Here is a 25,001-nt window from a genome sequence, read left to right as displayed (position 1 = left end):
GGGATCGCCCTCAGTGCTGCATTCACACTTTCCATGAGACTTTCAGGTGGTACTTCACATAGCCGTTGTAATCGGTTTCTAGGTTGCCCAGCTTTCATTCTCGCCATGATCTTAGCTTTCAGGTCAGTTGCTGCCTCGCTCAGTGTCAATGTCATCATCTGCATTCATTGGGGCTTGCCTCCCAATCTCTGGTATGACCTCCTCCTCTGATCTGGCAGCCTGGGGCCCTTCACCGTGGACCCTGCGTTGTACCTCGTCAATCTCAAGTTGTGACAGCAATTGCCGTTTGTGGATGTTGGAACACTGACACTGCCTTAAACCATGTACACTGAAATTAAAAAAAAAAAATCGTGTTCAATTTACTCAATTTTATTTCGTCAGGTGGTTGCATGAAATCAAATCATCTGGATCCAGTCACATTTTTTAGGTTAATGTATAGTCTCCTTAAAACATGTATCTAAAGCCAGATGATTTTATTTTGTGCATACATACACTTGACGAAATAAAACTGTGAAAATGCAACATCCGATTTTTTTTTATTTCAGTGTACGTGGTTTCAGGCAGCCAATTCAACTTTGAATTTTTGAATATTTTCAAGTATCCTCAGATCCCTACCAGACCGCAAACAAAATTGTGTGTGTGTGTGTGTGTGTGTGTATATTTTTGTACTGCATATATGTGTGCGTGTGTGTATAGATATATATATATATATATATATATATATATATATATAAAATATAGTCCAATGCATATCTGTGCAGTTGGCTAATTGTTAACCCCTCTTCATGACTCTCACACAGGGGTGATGTAATTTCAGAGAAGTGAGTTGATGTGATGTCATGTCACAGTCACAGTTAGGTCAGCAGCACCAGGAGCAGCTTAAAGACGGGCGCTGCTGCCATTTTTTTGCGCTCAGAGCAGCTACAGAATCAGACTGTTGCACGCAGTTCCTCAGCCTTCCTCTTCTTGGTCGTTGTGAATTTCTGTTTCTCCAGGCAGCTGCAACCTCCTTCCTTGTAGGCCAATGTCCATCTTGAGCATGGGGTCCAACATTTGTTGTTTTGTTTTCACTGTTTTTTCTTTATCAGTGTAATGTATATAATTTTTGTTCTCACCAGACATGGCTGAGGATGACGTTACTCCAGAGCAGCTCGCAGCCATCGCCGCAGAAAATGAGGAGCCAGAGATTGTGAACTACAAGGCACCTGCCCAAAAAACGGTGCAGGAGATCCATGAGATGGATAAGGATGACGAAAGCTTACGTAAATACAAGGAAGCCCTACTCGGCACTGGAGTGGCTGAAGCTGGTAATGCATCTGCTTTCTTTCTGTTGTTGTTTTAAGGGATGCACGATAATTATCGGGCATATATGAGGGATTATGACATCATATTGATAAATCTGATTGTTGTTTTGTGTGTGTGAGCCATCACTTGGTTACATTAAACCTTTCCAAAAAGCATTCTAAAGGAGAGCAATGCGTCTCATTTGGCAGTTAGTCAAATATATGATCCAACTGTAGAGGTGCCAACTGAAGGTGATTTAAGTCATGAGTTGCAAGTTGAAGTTGTAACTCTTGACTCTGTGAATAAGTGGAATGTAATCGTGTCCTTCCAGGAAGCATACAAAATCATATTTTTGACATTCTGTATTTCAATTCTGAACATGAGCTATCGGGGCAATGCCTCTTTGCTGGTCACAATAAGTATGCCCTTTGCCAGAGAAGCTTAATCGAGCTCACTAACTTCAACAGCATGCAAAACAACAGTTTAGTGCGCTGCCATTCATTCATGTTCTACTTAGGACATTCTGAGACAAATGATGGGCTCAACAGATGACAAGAATTTGGTTTGTTTTACTCTTTGACATTTACAATGGTATTTGTACAGAATGGAGCAATGTAAAAAGTAAAAGGTAAAGTACTCAACCATATGTTTTCTTATACATTACAGTTTGTATAAAGTGATAAAGATGGACGACTCGGTAATACTTTTAGTATATTGTTGTCAAGTGTGCATTATTTATTATTGAAAGGTTGAATTATAGCATGTTGTCTATAATTTGTAGTTTACACAAATACATTGTACATATAACTGACACGATAAGCAAATGCATCTACATAACATTAAATGCAGGTTGTGAAGACATTTTTTTTTTTTGCCCAATTCATTAGAATACATAATTCATGTGGAATGTCAGAAATGCAGGAGCTCATGCTTGTTCCGTTCTTGTCAGACCCCAGTGTTCCCAATGTCCAGGTTACCCAAATGGCTCTGATGTGTGAAAGCGCCCCAGATCCTCTGGTGCTGGACTTGCAAGGTGAGTCCCAGGAGGATGGTTTATGTGGCAGAAATGCCCTACTTTCTTACATGTATGTCTCTAGCAAGACAAGGAGGAATAAAATGCTTACTTGGCAATAATATACAGGTCGGTAGTACACCATTGCCTGTTTGGACTGTTGAAATTGACGAGCAGTTTACATTGTGTAAATCTAATTATAATCCAAACAGCATTGCGAAGGCCCTTTCGCACTGCACTTAGCATAGCATATTGCGCCACTAAAGCTTCACCTGAATTAAAACATTTTCACTGTGCAGTCAGCGCACAGTGATGACATCTTGGCACATCCCAGTAGGATCATAATTGGGAAAAAATAATAATCACAATTATTTTTGATTGAGATTGAAATCATGATTATTAAAACAATTATTCATTGATTTTAGAACTTTTATTTATTCAACAAGTAACTACTCAACTACCGTATTTTCCGCACTAAAAGGCGCACCTAAAAGCCTTCCATTTTCTTAAATGCTCACAGCGCGCCTTAAAATCCGATGCGCTTTGTGTATGGTCATCATTACGGTAATATGTCAACCCCAAAATGTCTCTTTGCTAGAGACATGCTTACAACGCAGAGTTCAAATTTAAGGCGATCGGTTTTACAGTTGAACACGGAAATAGAGCAGCGGCAAGAGAGTTCAACGTTAACGAGTCAATGTTATAACTTCAACGAGCAGGACGGTGGCCAACGTTGAGCGTGTGAGGCAGATGGTGCACAGCGATCGTCGTTTGATCGTTCGAATGATCGCAAACGAGCTGGGCATGAACCGGGATAAAGTTTGAAAGATTGTCACTGAAGATTTGGCCCTGCGAAAAGTCTGTGCAAAGATGGTGCCCAAACTCCTGCACGACGACCACAAGGATCGGCGCATGCAATTCTGTCAGGATGTCCTCGAGCGTCTTGAAAGTGAACCGGACTTGCTGATGAGAGTCATCACAGGTGATGAGTCATGGATCTTCCGGCATGAGTCGGAGAGCAAACGCCAGAACATTCACCTGAGGAGTTCGACGCCGCCAAGGCCGAAGAAAGCAAAACAGTCCAAAGTCAAAGTCTTGCTGATCGCATTCTTTGATGTGCGGGGCGTTGTTCATTGGGAGCTCTTTTCACAGCGCCAGACGTTCAACCAGCACGTCTACAAAGAAATCCTGCAGCGTTTGTTGAGTTTAGTGCGCGAGAAGAGGCGAGAGTTGTGGCAGGACAACTCGTGGCTGCTACACCACGACAACACGCCTGCTCACAACACCCTGAGCGTCCGACAGTTCCTGGCTGAGAAGAACGTCCCCGTGCTGGAGCCGCCTCCCTCCTCCCCTGATTTGGCTCCATGTGATTTTTTTCCTCTTTCCTAAACTGAAGAAAGTCATCAAAGGGTCTTGTTTTGAAGACGTGGAAAACGTCAAGTTGGCCATGACGACGGCACTGCAGAGGCTCTCAGCCGAATCTTTTCAGCAGTGCGTGACGGCCTGGCAAAGACGGCTGGGAAAGTGCGCTCGACTCCAGGGGGATTACTTTGAATAGAACAGTTGTCATTTGTTGTTTGCATTTGATTCCTGACACGCCTCATGGATGTTTTGTATTAATAATAAAACTTGCTAAAACAATGCTTTCGATGATTGATTTTTTTTTTTTACACTTCTTTTCCCACTGTTGTGATTTTCCTGATGACGGCGATAACGTTGGTCACGATACCTGATATGGTGTATGTTGATACATGTTTAATTTTGATTTCTACCAGGAGACTTGGAATCCTTCAAGAATGAGGCCTTTGTTCTAAAGGAAGGAGTTGAATACAAAATAAAGATCAGCTTTAAGGTGAGAGTGGCTCTTCTTCCAGCTGTGTATTTACACACTACGCATTATGGCCACAAATGTGCAAACCTCAGATCATCTCTGTTGACACTTGAAGCGATATAAACAAACGATAGTTGTCGTTAGAACGTTTTGTTACATATCGATTTTTATTTTTATTTTTTTTACTCTGACAATTTGGTGTGGACATAATCTCGTACAACCCGAGTATCTTGTTTTATGTAATAACGGCCCACGTTGGAGAACTGGTTCTGGGCCACACACACCACACGCACACACACACACACACACAAACACAAAAAACAAACTCTTACCTCAGTTGTGTTCAGTCTTAATTTAAAGCATTTTCTTCACACTGAGGTGTCTACGGCTCTCCTGTTTTCTGAAACTGAGCCATGACTGGTTGTTACCTGAGCCATGAGGAAATGTGATGTCATATTCAGTCAACAGCAAGTGGCCAAATGCGGATTTTACTGCTTCAGTCACATTCCAACAAGCGCAATGTTAATCAGAATCCCTTGTTTAGACTCGTGGATCTCCATAGAAGGTATTTTGAAAAAAATGTTGGGTTTGACTTGCCCTTTAAGATGTCAGATCAGTTAAACAACTTGAAAAAGCAGGACAAAGTGAAATTTAATAACTCACTTTTTGTAAAAAAAAAAAAATTTAATTAAAATAAAAATAAAAAATGAACTGAAGCATGGCGGGGGGCTCTGACTATGTTGACCGAGCCATTCACACATCATACGAGCGCCCCGATAATGTGCTTCAACTGTGCGGAAACAATCTTTCTCAGGAATGCATTGACGCCCCCCCATTTAGTTGGAGCGGATTGGCAAGGTGATGAGTGGACAGCGCTTACGGACTGCTCGTAGAAGAGCAACGTTTGTGTGATCGTGATTTCACGGCACGTGTGCTCGCCTTGCATTATTATTATTTTTTTGGGTCACGTTTTTTTCTCCCCGCTCAGTTAAACCCATGCCAAATCAACTTTTCCATTTCTTTAAATGAGAATATGATAATAAAAAGTGAAAGTCCCACAGATGCAGCTTAGAAGGAAGGATTGATGTTGTCGCTTTGGCAAGCACACAGCCCCCATTCTGACCTGTGTAATCCTTTTGTTAGGCCAAATAAGTGTAAATGCAATGGATTAAAAAATGTTGTCTTTGTCTGTTGTCAGTTGAGTAGAGAAAGCGTATGGGAAGCAACCACTGATTCCTGTGGTAACATGAGTACATTGTGTACCTTGAAAGAAATCATTTTGCTGCAGCGTTTTCCAGCGTCCTTCTAAATTTTAAGATGTTTGCGAGAAGCCAATGCTGTATTTGATGTCTTCAAAACACAGATCAACACCAACTTACTCAACTGAAGAACAATGTTATTTTTCTTGCCTCCTCAGGTAAACAGGGAGATTGTTTCAGGTCTGAAATATGTGCAGCAGACATCCAGGAAAGGAATGAAAAGTGAGTGAGCATATATATATATTTTTTTTTAATACTGTTTTTAGCCAACAGAAATGTGACAGCAGAAGGCACCCACCCAAACAGGGCATAAACCAGTACATAGTCTAGCCTGGTCCCAAATCCAGATAAATGCAAAGGGTCGTGTCAGGACGGGGAACCAGCTTTAAATTTTGCTGAACAATTCTGAGCAGCCATTCCAAAGAATTTCATACTGGAGCGGCCGCAGCCCCGGTTAATCTACACGCTGTCAGTAGAAATCCAGCTGCTGTTGGTCGTAGATGGAGGAGAGGCGGAGAGTGAGTCCATGATGCAAAGAGAAGAGGGAAGCACACTGCCAGGACCTGAAAGTAGGGATTTTGAACAGTGGGATGATGACAGCAAAGGCTAGGGAGTTGATTGCCACGATGATTAGGAGACTAGATGGAGAGGCAGTAAGTCTAGAAGCAAGGGACACGTATCAACTTGTTTTACCTTGATGGAGATTGGAAGCGAAATGGAGTAAGGGTTATCTCAAAGCAAGAGTTGGTTAAGAATGTCCTGGAGGTGAAAAGAGGGTCACATCGAGTGAAGAGGATAAAACTTGAAATCATTTGATATAAGTTGTGGTTCTGCTCCACAGGGAGGATGTGAACTCGAAAATAAACTGTAGAGGCTTCCTATGAAGTGGTTCACCTCATCCCCATCCTCAGCTTTGGCTGCCGTCAGTGCTTAAATCGGGGGTGTCAAACATAGGGCCCGCGAGCTGCAACCGGCCCCCAAGGAGGTTCGATCAGGCTGACAAGATAATTTAAAAGTGAAAAAAATGCATAAGACCCGGAATGAATATTTTCAATAAGGTGCAATTCATGGAATGTCCGCTAGGGAACACACTGTTTTGATCAGAGTAGAAGACAACAGCAGTCTTAGTCTGTCACAGAGACAGACCCAACACAGAAGACGCTATCAAGGACATGTCAATTCTTTATTCTTTACTCATTTAAGAGCACTCTCCTTAGTTTGTAAGGTGTAGGCAGGGATTACATTTAGATTTTATATGCACATGTGTAAATGGTTGACAAATTCCTTTCTTTACAAATCTCGTTTAATCTTAAAATGCATGACTATATTTTAAAGTTGTGTGCTTCTGTACAATCAGTGGGATCGGTTGCAATGCATATATGTGAATGATAAAAGTAAATTGCACATTTGTCTAAGGAAATCTAAGGTGCTTCATGAAATGTTTTGTAAAAAATATGTTCATTAAATGTCAACATTTTTCTAATGTTCTTGTGCTTCTTTAGACCAAAACAAAGAAAAGAGACATTTTCTTTTAGTTATTTATAGCAGAGTATGGTAAAATTTTAATGGTCCAGGCCACTTGACATCTACCGAGGCCGTATGTGGCCCACCATGTGAAATGAGTTTGACACCCCTGGCTTAAATCCATAAGAGTCTCAAACATCGCGCGACTACAGACGTGGTTGTTAGTAGATAAACAAAGGCAGAGGTAGATGCACGCAGGCGGGTAACATCTTGTGCAGACGATGTCATCTGAAAGAGGTTACTCACTGTAAGTTGTAGGGGAGAATGTCAAACAGTACACAGCTGTGTGTAGGATAAGAAGACAAAGACAGAGCAGAGAGCCGCGTGGTGGAAGCTGAGAAAGGAAGCATGTCATGCAGCCATTGCAAGAAGAGGTGAGACAGGCCCTGAGCAGTTAGCAGGAGCTTACACAAGACTGGACCACTGCAGCCAAGTTGACCCGAGAGACAGGCAGGAGAGTACTTAGAATGTCTTCTCGTAGCAAAGGGGAGAAGCAGACTAGGTGGAGGGGGCAAAGACCAAAATGGAGGCAAATGATGACAGAGCTGGCTGTGGACTTTTTGACGGGAAACTTCGACGACGGTCTGGGTGAATATGCATTTTCCCAAAATAATCAATGGCATTACGGAAGAGCCCTTCAGATGTCCTTTGTTGTGCGTTGCACACTGTCATTTTTTTTCCTTGTAATGCCCTCCGCTCTGTGTCCACAGTTGACAAGTCGGACTACATGGTGGGCAGCTACGGGCCGCGCCCGGCTGCATATGACTTTGTGACCACGGTGGAGGAGGCCCCTAAAGGCTTGCTGGCCCGCGGCAACTACGTCATCAAATCCAAGTTTACCGATGACGACAAGCACGACCACCTGAGCTGGGAGTGGAACCTCAACATCAAGAAAGACTGGAAAGACTAAACCGAGCCTTTGAGTGGGCGGCAAGTGAAAGATGTCTACCTGCTGTCTGTCGCGAGACACCTGCCGCCCTGCCACCCAATCCTGCAGTCTCCTTCCGCCATTTGGGCCTTCCTGTTTTTGTTTTTTTTTTTACCGCTGTACATTTCATGTTGTTATGCCTTGTCTGCTTACGCCTCCTTTCGTTTGTCTTAACACCCTGACATTCCTTTGACTTCTCCTAGCATCAGTAGCAGCACTATTCCCTCGCCCCCTGTCCATCCAATCGCATCACCTCATTAAGCTTGGATTGGTGGAACGTCACTGCCCCTTTGCAACACCACCACCCGCTTCACTCCCCTCTTGCTTTTGCTGGTCGCCGCTTCAACAGAATGCTGTCTTCCTCTCAGAATGAAGTACATGGTTAAAGCAAGTGTACAATCAACTTGAGTTTGCCTTTCGATCTAGTTGTATCACTGGTTGTGTAACTGTGTGACTGTATCAACCTCACCGATAATCAGCTGTCTCCCCACCACATCCATTATTCCTTTCCTGCTTGCTGTCTTTTGATAAAATGACCAATACCTGCCTTCATTCAGAGCTGCTCCGTATGTCGTCCTGCACTCCCTTTTCAAATGGGAGCGTGGCCCCAGAACCAATTGGTCATCCAAACCTGCCTTATGATTGGTTAAAGCAAGACTAGTATCACCCTGTGCGCAGTTTTGCTGCCGGGTAGCCTGAAAGTCAAGGGCTCACTTCGCTATCAACTAACACCCACCTGTAGCCCTGTTGATGTGGAGATTGTTTCGACGGGTTACTTGTCGGCTGTGCACATGGCCAACGCTCCCCAAAATGAACCCTTCTTATATAATTGCAGGGTAATGAATGTTTAGAAGAATTGGAGAAAAACAAAAAAAAGCCTGAAGCCTTATTACAAATGATAGTGTTCAAATAAAAACGGTCACAAATGTTTTGTCTTATTTGATTTGGTGGCGTTTCTCTTTTGCCTTAACGTACACGTGCCCTCCTGCAACACCCCCCGAGCTGATTCCGATTGGATTGTGCTTGCAATCAGCGGGCCGCCGCCGGGCGACATTGACGGCGTCAGGATCGGCCGCAAGCCAGTTTTTTTTTTTTTTTTTTTTTTTTTTTTTTTAATGCATTGACAACAGTCACATAACCCTTAAAGCAGTAGGATTTCAATTGAACACTGAAACAAGTAACCTGTAACAAACCCTAAATGAACTTGGGCTGGTCCAACGCATTTGAATGTAGTAGTCGAGCCTTTATGTTGTTTTAATGGAAGCTACTGTATGTATTCCTGCGCCATACATTCCTTCACATTGTATAGTTTCTATGAAATCACTGGCATGCTGGTGGGGTTGTACATGATATCATTTGTGATTGTTCTTGGTCAATAAAGATTTTGCTCAACTTGGGCTCTGAATTGTGGTGGTTTGACTTGGAACAATTGCGCACACCTATTTTGGAACTCCGTTTTGTTGTGCGGCTGATTCTAACTGTACAGTAAGACTTTTTGACCATGTAACATTTTTTTGGCTACTTTTACCCAAAAGCTAATATGTACAACAAATTACATAAAAATGAGTCAGAATCATGATGTTATGCCTAATATTAATCTGTTGTGACAAAATAGAATACTTGAAAGGCACAGCAACACAATAGTTGACATGCAATGCGTTTCTTTCAATGGCAGTACAGTAAACAGCGAACAGTCCGGCCTTGTCGACTGAAAAGTAGAAATCCATTCTGGGGTCAATGGTATACTTTGCTTCCAAGATGATGCATTCAGAAACCTCCAGTTCGAAAAGAGCAACATGAAATGCCAATGAACTTGCCTGTGTGTACACCATTTTCACGTCTGTACACGCACACAGAAATAAACATTACACGTTTGGTCCGCCTTTGCAGCAGTCTAAAAAGGAAAAAAAAGTCCAGATTTACCCTGACAAACAACACAGGCAATACAACATTCATTCATTTGTTCAATTTGGGTAGGATTTGGCACATTTTTGTTTTCCTATTAACCAAGCGCAGTTTTTTTTTCTTTCCACTGTCGGAGGTCAAAAGTATGAAAGAGCATGGCTTTTAGTCTCTTAAAAGTTTGAACAAACAAAAAAAAGGGGGAGAGAAGCCCTGTAAAATATTCCAGTTAAAAACAACCATAAAACAGAATCTAGAAGAGGATGTGAACAGGAGCGACATGCAGCCCTGCCCCTCCACCCACAGAAGGTGCACTTTAGCTTTGTCGTCATACAGTAAATATGCAATAGCCCTGAAATTCTGTTCGGATAAACTTGGCTGTGTTTGACATAATTGTAACTCTGCTCTGTCCGATTAATACGTTAAGGTCCTCCTTTTTTTTTTTTTCCTTTTTCATCTGGACAGTTTACTGATGACTCGAATGAGGGCAGCGTTCTCATCCTTGAGCCTCTGGTTGTCTGCTTTCAGGTCTCCCAGAACCTTCGGAAAAGAACAAGAAGCTGCTGTCAAATCTTAACCATAATTACATAACACACAAAACAAAACAAAACAAAAAAACTTGTGCTGGTGGAGATTGTCGCCCACAGTAAACTTGATTTCCAACCCAAACGGATGTGGAAGCTCATCTCCTGAGTGAACACAACCAGGAGGATTTGTGTCTGCCAAACTAATTAAAATGCCGCATTGTTCATTTAGTGCATTGTGAGAGGAGCCCATGCCAACGTATTAACTTAGCATTGGGTCAGATGATTTATTAAACTGCAGATAATTGCGATGGCAGACTTTGCATTTTTGACCCATGTCTGAAGGAGTAGTCATACCACATCGCCTAGGACAAAACTACATTTGATTTGCATGAGGGTTAATATCTGTGCATAGAGACCCGTCCACGCTGGCGGTTTGAGACGGTATTACCAGGGTTTGCGACGGTGTGGCGGCAGTTTCAGTTCGGAGGGCGGAGGTTATAACCCCGCCACACGTACACAAATGCACACGCGCATAGGCAAAAATGCAAACACACACCCATTTCTAATTCAGGTTTCATTTTCTGTCTTCCCTGGCAAATTTTATGCATGTCACATGAAAAGCTTAATGTTGAGCACTAACCCAGGATGTGTAGGCTATGCAATGACAAGTCTCAACTCGGACTGCCAGTATTATTTTGATAGTTGACACACAAATTATTATTTTGCTCGTTGACAAGTGGGCGGCCCGGTGGGCGACTGGTTAGCGCGTTGGCATCACAGTGCAGAGGTGCAGGGTTCGATTCCTGCTCCGGCCTTCCTGTGTGGAATTTGCATGTTCTCCCTGTGCCTGCGTGGGTTTTCTCTGGGTACTCCGCTTTCCTCCCACATTCCAAAAACATGCACCATAGGTTAATTATTTACTCTAAATTGTCCCTAGGTGTGAGTGTGAGTGTGGATGGTTGTTCGTCAATGTGTGCCCTGCGATTGGCCGGCAACCAATTCGGGGTGTGTCCCCCTTGCTGCCGAAGATAGCTGGGATAGGCTCCAGCACGCGTCGCAACCCTTGTGAGGATAAGCAGATCATAATATAGATGGATGGATGGATAGATGATTGTCGTTGGAATTAGTCGACGAATCATATCATATGTAAATGGGAGCAAATTGCTGCGCCAAGCCACTCCTCTTACATAATCAACATTATCTTACAGCCTGAATTCTTTAGGGTATGTCGAAATTCTTAATCAAGACAATGAAGTTCAACTTTGGTTAAACTTTTCAGCTTGTATCAGTATTCCTGATAGTGTTGGCAAATGACAGTGCAACTTAAATTGAAGGCAATACTGTGCCTTGCACGATGAATAACATCAAAGTATCGACAACTGCAAAAATAAATCCTTGGAAAGAATCATTTAAAACAACGACCCTCATCAAGAAAAAAAAAAACAAATGTGGTATGCACCCTGAAACAAACAAACACAAACCTGAAAGATGAGAAGGAACTTTTTTAAAGCACTGTTAGGATACAGCGCTTTGTAATGAAGTGGCTTATGGAGGTTTTGACCTGTTACTGTGGGGTGGAGGGGTTGCTATAAACATGTTACGTTCTGTTACTTTGAAAACTTGAATTTACGAGTCTGTCAACACATGTGTGTCAATGAGCGCAATGTAGCCCCTTCATGGTTTTTAAACTGATTTTGCGAGGTTTTTCGTGAATTACCCTGCAAAAACTTTCCAAAATTTCATGGGTGTCCCTAGAGGTGAGCGTGAGTAACACAGGCATTTCTGCCAAGTCGCTAGTCATTGTCTACACCAGGGGTGGCCAACCCGCGGCTCGCGAGCCGCATGCGGCTCTTTGGCTGGCTCAATGCGGCTCCCGGGCTTTCACATGACAAGCGTCGAAAACGCCTCGTTGTTGGCGCTGCCATTCAAACAACGGCGCTACATACACAGAACTAACTACGTCAGCCTATCATCAATCCTGTTACTTGATTGACATACAGAGCAACCAATCAGATGACAACTGAATCACCGCTCATGCGCAAACAACGGTGCTCAGCGCTAAGCGCTAACCTCGTCAGCTTTAAAGGTAGGGTTGCCCAATACGTCAATCGCGATCGACCCGGAGCCTGCCGACTGGTCCCAAGTCGAGGGCGAGCGTTGGGAGGAGGAAATGGGGCGTGGGGGGTATTTCTGCGTGTTTCGATTTCGTTCTTGTTCAGTGAAGTTCTGGCTCTCGCTCATCTCTGTGTCTGTGCGTGCCTGTGTGTGTGCATGTGTGTGTACGTGTATCGGGTCGTTGACGGGAGGTTCGTCGCTTCAAAAGTCGATATTCGGTCAAATATGTAGCAAGCTGACCCAAGTAGTAAGTAACTACTGCAGCTCGTGTGTGTGTGTGTGCGTGCGCGCGCGATGTGGCTCTTTGCAGTAACACAGTAAAAGCTGCACTTCTTAATGTGAACTCTACGTATTACTGTGAGCATCGTGAAGTCAGTCAGAACCTTCAACTCGTCTTCCAGTTCCACTGCTCTCCTCTGGAGGGCCAACTTCTCCTACAACGCAACACAAAAGTCAAGTGACTACCACAGAAGAAAAACTTTTTTTGCCTTTCGTCATTCACAAGAGCACAAAGAGGTGCTCGTGTTGTGGTGGAGCGCACTTACAAATCTCTCGAGTTCCAAAAGGGCAGGCCTCTCTGTACTGCTATCTTGACTCTGTCACAGAGAGAATTTGTCAAGTCAAACTCTGTGCTTGCGCTTCGAGCTTTGCGTTGAACAATTCCAGCAGTTTTCAAAGTTGGAAATCAACTTTCGATCATCAAATGGAAATGAACGAAAATTGAGTGGGCCGAACCAGGAAGTGAAGGTTGCCAAGTAGAACGGTATCTGGATTTACAAGTAACCCAATTTCACAAGTGTTTTTTTTCTCATCCACCGACACTCAAGTAAGATTTTTTTTTTTAGATGTTCAACAAAAGGACAAATTCTTGATATTTATCCTTGAATTTGACCTTTCCATCAAATTGCCCTTTATTCCTCGGATGGAAAGTTTCCAATGTGGAATATTTCCAAATTTCAGCATATTAACCCTTTCAGGGACAGCGGCTACTACAGTGGACAGTTTATCATGTTGTCGGGTTACAGGTTGTCATTACTGGGTGCATGAAAGCATTCATCTCCCATGGAACTCTAACAGGAGCTTTCTGGAAATTTCCAGCCTTTTGCAACCCTCCCCTGCTGTCCGGGTCCTCACGATATAGTGAGCTAAACTTAGTTTTTCCGAATCAAACCGACAAACTGGCCCGACCTGTCTGAGTCTTTCCAGGTCCACTTTGTTTTGGCTGAGCAGCAATTCCATCTCCTGCAGCTTGTCCTTCAGTGCGAGGTTCTGCTGCAGTATCTGGAAGTAGAGCTGGAGGGGAAGCACACAAATGTATGACCCGTCATTGATCAGAAGAGGGAGGTTCTGCTGAAGGTTGGAATGTCCACGCAAAAAGAGTCGGCTGGAAATAACTTGATGAGCATTCCGGACATCCAGCAACTCTGTTCACTTCTAGTTGAAGCCAGAAGAGCACTGCTGTGTTTTCTTTTTTAGGTATGTGCAAGCTTCTGCATGGGGAGGAGCTCAGACACGTACCATCCTGTAGTCAGCGTCCCCTAATCCACTCGCACTGCAGAGAAACACAGAACACAGATGGCAAAACAGATTACAACTGCTTTACTTGTCTTCATGAATGAACACAAAAAAAATATCTCATTGCAAGTGAAGCAGGGCGCACATTAAATATGTTCGCAGACATCCGAGAGACCAACTGGAGCGACGTGAAGATACTTGGGGACAGATTCAAATTCCTTCAAAAGGATTTAGAGGCATGATTCAGCTTGGTACACAGAACCAACTGGATGTGCTATTGATAACACGATGGAACTGGTTTGGCAGAAAAGAAGCTCACATCAGTCATGCAGTGTTCTCACTCAAAAGCGCTGAGTCCATGTGATGTTGTTAAAACACACCAGTCCATAGCCCCTTATTTGCAGGACTGACCCCAAAAAATATTCAACCAACCAAATTCTATAGCTGACAGTGGCTGTCGCCTTTTCACGCTGGAGGGGTTTGTGTGTCCCAGTGATCCTCAGAGCTAAGTTGTCTGGGGCTTTGCGGCCCTGGCAAGGTCACCCATGACAAACAGGCCCTGGGACTAGACAAAGCACGGCTCAAATACCTCTTGACTAAAAGACATTGGACAGCATTTTCAGGATTGCAGCTTCTATGTGTTGCCATATGAATGGAATTTCCCTGAGCCTTCAGACTCAGGATTGCTGTTAGATGCCGAATGGAATGAATTGAAATGTCTGGTTATGACTGATGTCATTCAGTCAGTCAGTCAATAAATAAATAAAATCAGATTGAATAGACAGAGGCGGCTCGAAGGCTGAGGGTAGCCAGCATTTGGCGGGGCTGGGTGCCGAGTCAAGGCCCGCCACTGACAACTTATCACGGCAGATTATGCTTCTACTAAGACAATAAAGCAATATATAAGGTTCAATAGAAAGATATAACTCACGTTGAGGCATTGTCTGAATCATCTAAATGAGCATCCTCTTCATCATTCTGAAACACAAACCGGTTGTCAGCAACACACCTAGGACATTTTCAAATATTTGCATTTCAAACACACATCGAAAATGCCGTGGGTTGTTTTCCTGACCCACTTGCTGGGTACCAGGGTTAATTTCTACTACTTTGATGTATTTTGAAGTTGAAGTTTTAATGCAACTTTCATAAGGAAATCTGTGACAGCTAAATGGCTCACTGGGTAAGGCTACTGCCTTCGAAGATTAGGATGCGGGTTCAAATCCTGGTCAGGGAGGATTGCCCCACTGCGGGAAACGGCTGGTATGTGTCAGGATGGAGGGCATCAGGCATGAAAAATTTGATCAGCATATAATGTGAATAGGCCCCAATTGCTATGGATTTTTGGGGGCTGATGCAGATTTTTGGCAGACAAAAAAAATTACTGATTACCGATTCAACCCCCAAAACCAAAAACATATTTCATATTCATGTGTCAATAATAAGTGGATTTTTGCTATTTGCGGCCTGGTCCTCATTCCACGCAGATAATGTGGGTCACCCCCCCCCCCCATTCATACATACATACATATGTTGTATGTATGTATGTATGACCTATGTTGTTTAAAAAAAATCTTTTGGGAGGTTTCCGAATGCATTGTGTGGTGCCATGCATTTAAGGACATCTATCTTTCTCATGTGTGTTTGTGTTATTCAGTAGTTGAATGTATAACACATTCAGGTTTCATTTATGTTGAACTATGATGATTATTTTTTAACATTTTTTTTTAAAACTGTGACTTTAGGTTGTGTGTAAAATAATGACATCCCGATCAGTTCCTTGCACAACTTGGATTGCTCAAGTAGGACTTCCTTTGTTTTGAATGGCGGATCCATGGAATGACCTTATCAACAGATTTCACGATGTCTGCAACAAATAGCTGCACAGTGGATTACTGGTTAGTGTGTCAGCCTCACAGTGCAGAGTTCGATTCAATCTCCGGTCTTCCTGTGTGGAGTTTGCATGTTCGGCCCGTGAAACAAATATATGATGAATAAAATAACTGATTTTTCGGTCCGTTATCGCTGGTAGCAAAAAAGAAATGAGAACAAAAACATATTTTTATTATTGGTTCCGAAAAACAAAGCCATGTAAGGGTGAATTTGCAACTGCTGGCCCGCGAATGTGCAGCGAGCGTCCTTCCCACCTCTCCACTCGGCTGAATGACGCCAGTGGAGCGTCTCTCTTTTCTCACTCGCCTCCTGTCCTTCACTCCCAGACGCCTGTCTCCCTCAGGCTCCTCCTGCTTCACTGGGTCTGTATCTGGAACACATGCAGAACGTGCTCACACTCTTGATGAATCACACCAATCACAAACTACAAAAATATCGAACTCCAATGTGAACAGTCGATATCTTTCTCAAGCCAATCATGGTATCATACACACGCCACTGCTCACTGCCATGTATGATTTATAGTGTGGAAATATGGAGCACCAGATATAAAAGCAACACTTGTCCAATCCTTAAGTTATAAATAATGCAATCAAAATTATTAATCAAGTTGGTTACATAGAACCAACCACTGAACTACTGATCAATTTCAATATACTCAAATGTTATGGATTACAGTGGTGAAATTCAAAACAGCACAGGAAATGTACAAAATTTACTTTGCCACAGCACTCAGAAGATGACCATAAAAACCGTCAGACACTTAAAGCAGTGGAATGAAACTTGTGCAGAGATGAAAGTGGACTTTTCTGAAAATTCCGGAAAAAATAAATAAATGTGTGTGTGTGTGTGTGTGTGTATATATATATACACACACACACACACACACACACACACGCGGACGCACTTGGCCGATCAAGCATGAATTAGTTTACACAAAACGCTATTCAAATACTCGACATTCAATGATTAATCTTCCTTTTGTGTGCACACGTGTACCCTTTGTGGCTTCCGTTCGGGCCGAAATTTCGAAATCTCCAAGATATGGCGAGGCCATGAGAATGCGAGGCGAGGGTATTACTGTTGTGGCAACTCCACTCAAGCTAAGCGGGCCGGCCACGACTTTATGCCACTCTGTGTTTTTCCCTTTTTGGCCAAATATATATTTTACGACAACTGTCTTGTTGACGGCCTCTTTTATTCGTTCCACTGGGGTTTAGCAGGTGTGTTTATAAAGAGACGAAAATTGTTTGGGGACTATCCCCCACGTTCTAGTTGAGATGGTATAACCCAAGAGGCAAAATGACGCTTGCTACTGTTGTTGCGAGTTGCTATTCGTTCTACTAAACCATTAGTCAAACGCCATCATGCCTTCTGTCGTTATTACACAAACAAAAATCTCTTTACTGTTACTAGTGTTAGTGCCTCAATATGGCTACGCTCGTGAAAGCAATACAACGAACTCAAACGCGTCTTCGTTCAATGTTGTCAACAAATATCCGGATTATGCAAATTTTCCTCAATTCTCCGGAGAAATATTCATAAAAATTTGAAAAACCCGGAATTCCGGGAAAATCCGGAGGACTTTCATCTCTGCTTGTGGAATGGCCATGATTTTGAATATAAAAACATGCAGCTCTTTTTTATGTTTAAAAATATTTGTTAACGCGAGTGATAAATAAAAACATACCAATCAGGTATAAGCGCAAAAAAAAAAAAAAAAAAAGGATGATGATGAAGCAGTTGGCAACCATATCTTGAATCTCGTGGTTACTTAACATGGACCTCTTATTTTTAGATATATAAAGTATACCGTATATGCTTCCTATTTCATTATCATTAGTTAAGACGAGTCTATTCAGAATTAGTTTTGGTTTTTTTTTTGTTTTTTTAATAAAAAAAAAACTTCCTACTCCTTTTTCGGGATGAGCAATTTTGCCAAAATAGAGCATCAAGATTTGTTTTTATTATAAAGTCACAATTTCATTTTCACAATTTTTTTTAATGAATCAGAAATACAAGTTAAATTACACATGAAATAAGAGAAGTATTGAATAAATACACTTATTGTCATGGTTCTCTTTCGCCTTTGCCATGTTGCTCTGCCTACTTCTGCTCCTCCCCTGCCCCCTTCTCTGCTCTCTTCTCCCTCTTTTCAGCCCAGGAGCGTGGAAGGCAGCGGTGCCGAACTCAGGGGCGGAGCCTCACCCTCTCACCTGGGCCACATCAGCTTGAGAAGGTGGCTGCCTATTTAGCCAGCTTTTCCCATTGTTCTGTGCCGGAAGATCCTTGACTTTCACACTGTGTCTGGCCACGTTGCTTTTTTTTTTCTTCCCCTCCTGCCATGCATTCTGGTCTCAAGAGTCGCCTGATGACTAGTGATAGCGGAATGAAGGCCCGTGAATGTATCGAGTCTTTTGGGCCAATTGCTTCGCCAAACGGCTGATCAGTCGAGGCCTCATTTAATAGCTCATTTAGTAGTGCTGACATCTGTTGGTCATTTGATGTAACGCAGATGTTATGTGATTAACAGGCAACAAACCAGTCATAATGGAAGTTTTGTCCATTAAATATTGTCTGCATATTTGTCAGTGGTATGTTCAGTTACTTAATGTGCTTGTGTAACTGGGACACACATTGGATAGAGGGAATGGTGTATTTTATTGATTTTTGTTCAGGAATAAAATCATTTTGACTGTGTTGGGGCTCAGTCGATTCCTTTTTTTGGATATGATTTCCCCTGCCTTTGAGAAAACCCTCTCGCAGTGTTGGGAGATATCTGTTCGAAATGCTCCCAAACTAGTGAAGTCCTTCGCTTTTTGGGTGGCTCCGCCTCCATTCTCAAGCAGTCGAAGTAGCGCAGCAATGATCCAAGACTCACGTCAGACGGTCATGCGGGGGACTCTTCATGGGTTTTCCGCACCTATTTATGGAGCGCGAATCACGACGTGAGTCAGTCACGTGATCGCTGAAAACGGGGCCTCGTTTACCTTCGGTCACGTGATATGAGGAAAAAACGAGACGAGCCTCGATACGGGCTCCATTTAACCATGCCCCCTTCGTGCGGGGCATGACTCGCGACTCCAGTTCCATTTGTAACATCACTACTGATGACCTGCTTTCTCCTTGTTGTCACGAGCATTTCCCGCAAGGTGATTTTCACTTGCTACTTTATTTGCTTGAGTACATGATAGTTTTGTTTTTTTGAGTGTAGTAATTTTGTGTTGCTACGTTGGACAAAATATTTTATTTTGGCTGCCTATGTCTGCCTCCTGGGTCCTAGTCTTTTTGTTTGCCTCACAACACATGACAGAATGTTCCGTCCAAAACACAGACACAGAGCGTCTGAAGCTTGCGCACTCTGCACAGTGAACACTGGTTGGCCAACACAAGATGACACTGCAGCAAGTGGTGGACTCCTGTCCACCAGGGAGACTGTTCATTCCACTTTACGGATCACATGTCACCCCGCGGTTCATTGGACGCTCTCTTATCAAGCGGCACTTCTGGCGGCCATCAGTGGCTGGAGATGTCCGTGCCTTAGTTGCCTCATGCTCAGTATGCGCTCACAACAAAGCTTCCCAACAAGCCCTGGCGGGTCTCCTGCGTCCCTTACCCATTCCTTCTCTGCCATTGGACTTAGTTACCGGTCTTCCCCAACAACACCATTCTCACTATCGTTGATCGGTCCTCAAAGGTAGTTCATTTTGTTCCACTCGCAACTGCCTGAGACAATGCTAACCTCCTAGTCCAGCATGTTTTCAGGCTCCACGGAATCCCCATGGACATTGTGTCAGACAGGAGGCCGCAGTTCATCTCGTGTCTGGAAGGCCGTCTGTTGCGCCTGGAGACTTCAACCAGCCTTTTGTCTGGAGACCACCTTCAGACCAACGGGCAGACGGCGCCAGCAAACCAGGACCCTCACCTGAGCCACATTAGCTTGGTGGCAGCTTCTCTAATACTTCTGTGCCAGAAGATCCTTGACTTCCACACTGTGTCTTGCCACATTGCTGTCATGTGTTCCAGCCTCAAGAGTGTCTGCCTTGGTTACATGCTCCCGAGTAATTGTCTATGTTTTTTTGGCATTTTTTTTGGCGACCCTAAGCCGCTTACTTGCTAAGCATTCGGGAGTCTACGCTCAGACTTCTTTGACCAACGTGCACAAAACCTCGAGGTTTTTCGGCGTTAATAGCTGACCATTAAGTTCCCTACTCTTATTGAACATTTGAATCGAACAACTGAATCTCCTGCTGCCGTTCTTCTGCGTTTCTTTTTGATAGTGTGTTGATTTGTTTTGTATATGTTCAATCACATGACAACATCTTGGCTTGTCAGAAAAAAAAAATTGTGAGAAATAAGTGGCGGAATGTTAGCAACGGAAGTTCATGATGGACCCCCCCCCCCCAAAAAAAAAAAAATCATACTTCATTCTTACTAGGGTACAAGAGTAGAAATGTTAAGATGAACAGACAACAGGGAGTAGCTATGGAATGTCGACAGAACATTTGTATCGAAGAACGAAATCTGTTGCTGCCTCTTCTTTTAACCTTTCATTTAATAATTGGATTTTTTTTTAATATGTTCAATCAGTGGCACATGGCAACATCTTGACTGAAAAAAAAATTGTGAGCTCTGATGAGCAATGTTAGCCTGTTTATATTTAAGTGACTGAATGTTAGCAACGAAAAAAAAAATCGTATTTCATTCTTACTAGGGTACAAGAATAGAAATGTTAATATGAATAGAAAACACGGAGTCACTATGGAATGTCTACAGAACCAAACTCACCCCTCTCAGCAGGCGTGAGAGTGATGATGGGGCTGACGGGCTGAATGTTACGAGGCAGGGGATCCGCAGCTTTAGACACAGTCTTCTCAGCTTCCTTTAGGTCTGTTAAGGTCACACCCTGAAATAGCCAAAGCACAATTCCCAAAGAACTTTCAGTTGTCTTCGAGAGGAAGTGGAGTTCACAAGCATTAGCAAGACTATAAAGTTTGGGATTAAGCACCCATGTTCATGAGATCTGTCGGCACCAAGGTTAATTCAAATTTTGCTTTTACCAAGGAGATGAATAAATGTCTTCAGCTGAATATTCACAGCAGGCGATGCTTCACCACTACAGCATTAACTTATCGACATGAACTGAAGAGGTCGCTTCTAATTTCATTAATCAGGTCAGACTTCTGTTAGTGGGGAGTCAAATGGTTGGCATGCCCTCATGTCATTGTTAAAGTCGTCAAATAATAAATCTCCAATCCAATACAAAGCATAAAAAGGACAGTGGTCAACAGAAAATAATTGGGCCAGCAATTACAATGGATTGTAATTGTCATTGTTTTATACACATGACACGCGAAGACATGAGAAAACTTTAGTAAGGCAAAGCTTCATTTTGTTCTTGGGAAATTCAATGTGTGCTGACTTTTTGATATTTCGATTTAAATCATTCCGACTGAAGAACTCTGGTCAACTGTTTACATGCAATGTGATCAATTCCGATTTGCCATTAACATGTGCCTCTACATTTCATCAGAACGGTCTTTGTACAGACATGTGGCACGCAGATCGCCGTCAACATCTCGAGATTTATCAAGATAGTCAAGAAGTCAGTTGTCTATTTACGCAGTAGTTGTGATTCTTTTTACAATTTTAGCAAAGCAATGCTGACTAAAAACAAGTTACTAGCAGTTAAAAAGAAACTTGACCCTCGCAGACTGGCGATTTTATTTACATCAAAACGGAGCATGTGCAGACAGTGTATACATGACTTCTTATCGGATTGGAAAAAACATACCACCCCTGTCAATCGGAATCACATTCCGTTCGGATTCAGTCTCTTCATTCTGACTGAGATGGAGCACTTTCATGCGGTTTGGAAATTCAATTTCATTCTAATCGGATTGCATTGCGCCATGCAAGCCCAGCTATGGATGGTCAAATCCATTACCAAATTTGACAACATTTATCTTTGTTGACATTGGTGCGTGTAAACACTTTACGTGAAATATTTGCTGCATCTGCTTACTACAGTCGATCACGTTCCAAACATTACAACAACTCTGAATAGAAAGATGTAGACCGAAATGCAATCCACTTCCAACCCCCTCTGCATACCTGAGTGGAGCGACGGGACTGTCGCAAGAGTCGAGAGCGAGCCTTCCTCTGAGACTCAGACTCCTCATCTCTTACTGGAGCCTGAAACCTGAACAAACGCAAAGAAAGGACAATTCAAGGAAGAGCCACATATGCATTTAGTGCACCTTTTGAAAAGTTCCTTTAAGAATTCACTCGATAATCAGTATGTAGTTGTGCGTTTCATACTTGCGGCGCTCAGTAGTGGGTGTGTTGGGACTTTCAGATGTACTGTCCCTCGTATGAGGGGTGGGCTGGACTCTTGCAGTGCGAACCGCCTTGTCCTGCTCCTTGTCTTCCTCGCCGCCTCTCTCGTCTGATGTCTACATTGCGAAAATACAAACACCACAAATTTCAATGGCCATCCATCTACACACCACTTTGTAGACATTTTATCAAGCATCATTTAACCCCTCCTCCCCACTAAATAAGCGAATGCAAAATGTTGAACAAGAGAAATGTGGTGATAGTGAAGGAAATAACTTTTTGATCCTCTGCAGAATTTGCAAATTTGTTCACTTTCAATTAAATAAACAGTCTCGTTTTTGGGTGGTTGATTATGATTATGTACAAAATGTCTGTCAAAAATGCATGGGGGGAAAAAAGTGATCCATTTTATTGTATGAACAGAAAACCCCCCACATTTTATCTTTACAAGGGTTGCGGATGTGTTGGAGCCTATCCCTGCTGACTGTGTGGTAGTAGGTGGGGTACACCCTGTAAACTGCTCGCCAGTCAAGAGTATACAACTTGTAAAATGTTGTGCATTTTATTGGGTAAAATAATTATTTGATCCTGAAAAACTCCGGCAAGTCCTGCTCCCACAGATTGGCTGGTGTCCATGTGTCAGGCAATCAACTACTTACCAAGACATCTGATTCCAACCCGTTACAAGTACACGTAAAGCTCAACCGTTCCAATTCCATGCGGGTAGATTTTACACAGAATACAGACACACGTCAAAGCCAGGGAGAGGGCAGGCAGCTGGTGTTTTCTTTTCAAATCTTGCCAACATCTGTCACGCATTACAGGGTAGAGAAGTTCAATCAAAACAGCAACACTGTGCCAATGAAGTAATCTATCAGGAACTGAGACGCATTGTTTTGGAAAATGCGTGTCAATACAGTTTAAATTGAATGCATTTTACAATGCCCTGTCACCTGAATGCTACATATATGAGCAATAACCAAACCATAGATTCTTGAACAACTGCCGTGACATATGAGGGGGCTTTTTGATATACAGTGATACCTCTACTTACGAAATTAATCGGTTCTGGAAGAAATTTCTTAACTAGAACATTTTGTAGAGATGCGTTTTCCATGCAAATGCCCTAATTCGTTCCAAGCCACCCCAAAATTCAGACAAAAATGTTTCCTGAAGCGTAAAAATGCATAATTGTATGTAACAAATACATGTTACAATTAGATCATTGCACAATAAATGAGAGTTGTGCATAATGTAAAAAAACAAAGAAAAAAGAATAAAAATTATGTTCATTTAACTTTTAACTGCATCCTCATCTTTTTTGCCTTCTTCAGTTCATGTTCTCACATCAAAGTGGTTTTTGCCTGGCGATTTGTTAAGAACTGATCCAAGGATGTTTGCTTTTGTCGGCTTTGAACAATCCTTCGAAAATGTCCAAAGCAAACATCAGCATAGTGAGCGATCATCCGAACAGTGAACACTTTCTCTGGGTGATTCACATTTACGTAAAACCATCAGAACACCTCCTGGGCGAATGACGAGGAGGCTGCATCGACACCAACTATCTACACACACACACACACACAAATACGGTAGAAGTCCCTCTTAGCCAATGGGACGCCAGGATGATAATCCGTAATAGCCAATGGCAGAGCAGCTATAAGTATGTTGTGTTCATGAAAATCGGAGCTGCCTGTAGCGGGCGATACTGTATTTTTACCTTCCGTATCTTGAAATTTCTTTTGTAAGAAGAGGCAATATTTTCCTGTTGAGACATTTCGTAGCTTGAAAATTTCGTATGAAGAGACATTCGTAGTAGAGGTACCACTGTACAGTGAATGAACCCACAAATGTAAGTATCACCTTGTCAACTGGACTGACTGCAGATGTGGTCCCACTTTCAGTGTCTGGACTGGATACAGTGGAGCTCTCTGGAGATACAACAACAAACTGTTGGTTGAGCCTGAACGTTGACAAGAATGGAAAACAAATAACTTTTACAAGCCAGTCATAACAGCCGTTTTACCGGGACTGCTCTCCTTGTCCTCGCTTAGTTCCAGACCAGCCGAGACACCCCTTTCTTTTGATTGGTCCTGCAGGTTCAACTTTTCTTTACTGCTCATCCTGCACACTGAGCTCCTAGTGGCATCAAAGTAGAGGAAGAAATTAGCATGCAGTGTTTCGCTGGGTGCCACTGAATTTTGTGAACACCATGAAAACATACAATTACAAACCCTCCCCCCCCAAAAAAACCCCCTCAAGAGTATGCTGACTTATTTCATGCCAATAAATGTCATTTTGCGATGAATTGAGATATACAAGGACACCAATATGAAGATTCAATATAACACATCAAAATAAGGCGGTGGCCATGAGAGGACATTTAAAACATTCAAGGTGTATTTAAAGATGTCTAATGCGTTTTAGAACTTTGAGAATTATCAAATCCGATAATAAATTTGAGAAACGGCTTATGCTTTTCAAGGTAACATAAGCTTTAGCCCAGCCTTCCTCAACTGGCGGACCGCGATCCACGACCGGACCGCCGACCTCCTCTGTCCGGACCTCCTCTGTCCAGAACTCCTCTGTCCGGACCCGTGGCAAATTGTATAAAATAATAATTTATAAAGTGATTTTTACGTTATACATTTTATATTTGTGGACTATAATCTGCGCATTACCGCGATCACTTGTTAAAATTATCCGTTGTATTCTTTGCGTGCACTAACAGATGTATTGCAGAGGACCGCAGCAGCGCGACTGTGTGTTGTATAATGTTTGACTAACTGGAGACCCTGGCTGAGCAGGGCATGTCGGCGATAACGACGCGCTGATTGGCTCCTCTGAACTTAAGGTGTGCCCATACATAAGC

The 25,001-nt window shown here is 42.8% G+C and overlaps 2 protein-coding genes and 1 long non-coding RNA gene across 4 annotated transcripts in view; 1 reads left to right on the top strand and 2 right to left on the bottom strand.

The window, feature by feature from the left end:
* Nucleotides 1-9,235, top strand: part of LOC109521848 (rho GDP-dissociation inhibitor 1-like) — a 27,163-nt gene extending 17,928 nt beyond the window's left edge. The window contains exons 2-6 of the mRNA XM_019879923.1: nt 1,119-1,307; nt 2,234-2,317; nt 4,072-4,148; nt 5,545-5,608; nt 7,621-9,235. Coding sequence (XP_019735482.1) covers nt 1,121-1,307; nt 2,234-2,317; nt 4,072-4,148; nt 5,545-5,608; nt 7,621-7,820 — 612 coding nt within the window. The 5' untranslated portion in view covers nt 1,119-1,120 and the 3' untranslated portion in view covers nt 7,821-9,235. The remainder of the gene's footprint in view (nt 1-1,118; nt 1,308-2,233; nt 2,318-4,071; nt 4,149-5,544; nt 5,609-7,620) is intronic.
* On the bottom strand, nt 241-7,655 carry LOC109521849 (uncharacterized). The gene is made up of 3 exons (XR_002169443.1): nt 7,575-7,655; nt 5,520-5,531; nt 241-252 (listed from the first exon to the last, which is right to left on the bottom strand). It is a non-coding gene; the product is annotated as an uncharacterized LOC109521849 (long non-coding RNA).
* Nucleotides 9,236-9,411: 176 nt separating the features above from the next.
* ppp1r12c (protein phosphatase 1, regulatory subunit 12C) overlaps nt 9,412-25,001 on the bottom strand; it is a 28,141-nt gene continuing 12,551 nt past the window's right edge. The window contains exons 9-20 of one of the 2 annotated variants that reach the window (XM_019879921.1): nt 24,156-24,268; nt 23,993-24,060; nt 22,112-22,245; nt 21,905-21,992; nt 20,579-20,696; nt 16,045-16,160; nt 14,829-14,875; nt 13,901-13,934; nt 13,571-13,675; nt 12,928-12,978; nt 12,766-12,816; nt 9,412-10,280 (exon numbers count right to left, since the gene is read on the bottom strand). In XM_019879921.1, the coding sequence (XP_019735480.1) occupies nt 10,194-10,280; nt 12,766-12,816; nt 12,928-12,978; nt 13,571-13,675; nt 13,901-13,934; nt 14,829-14,875; nt 16,045-16,160; nt 20,579-20,696; nt 21,905-21,992; nt 22,112-22,245; nt 23,993-24,060; nt 24,156-24,268 (1,012 nt within the window). In that variant the 3' untranslated portion in view covers nt 9,412-10,193. The remainder of the gene's footprint in view (nt 10,281-12,765; nt 12,817-12,927; nt 12,979-13,570; nt 13,676-13,900; nt 13,935-14,828; nt 14,876-16,044; nt 16,161-20,578; nt 20,697-21,904; nt 21,993-22,111; nt 22,246-23,992; nt 24,061-24,155; nt 24,269-25,001) is intronic. The other variant, XM_019879922.1, reaches the window with a different exon arrangement.

This window comes from Hippocampus comes, unplaced genomic scaffold (assembly GCF_001891065.2).
Source record: "Hippocampus comes isolate QL1 unplaced genomic scaffold, H_comes_QL1_v1.1 scaffold280, whole genome shotgun sequence".
Lineage (NCBI taxonomy): Eukaryota > Metazoa > Chordata > Actinopteri > Syngnathiformes > Syngnathidae > Hippocampus > Hippocampus comes.
The sequence above is the reverse complement of the archived record's forward strand: the minus strand, read 5'-3'. Positions and strand labels throughout refer to the sequence as shown.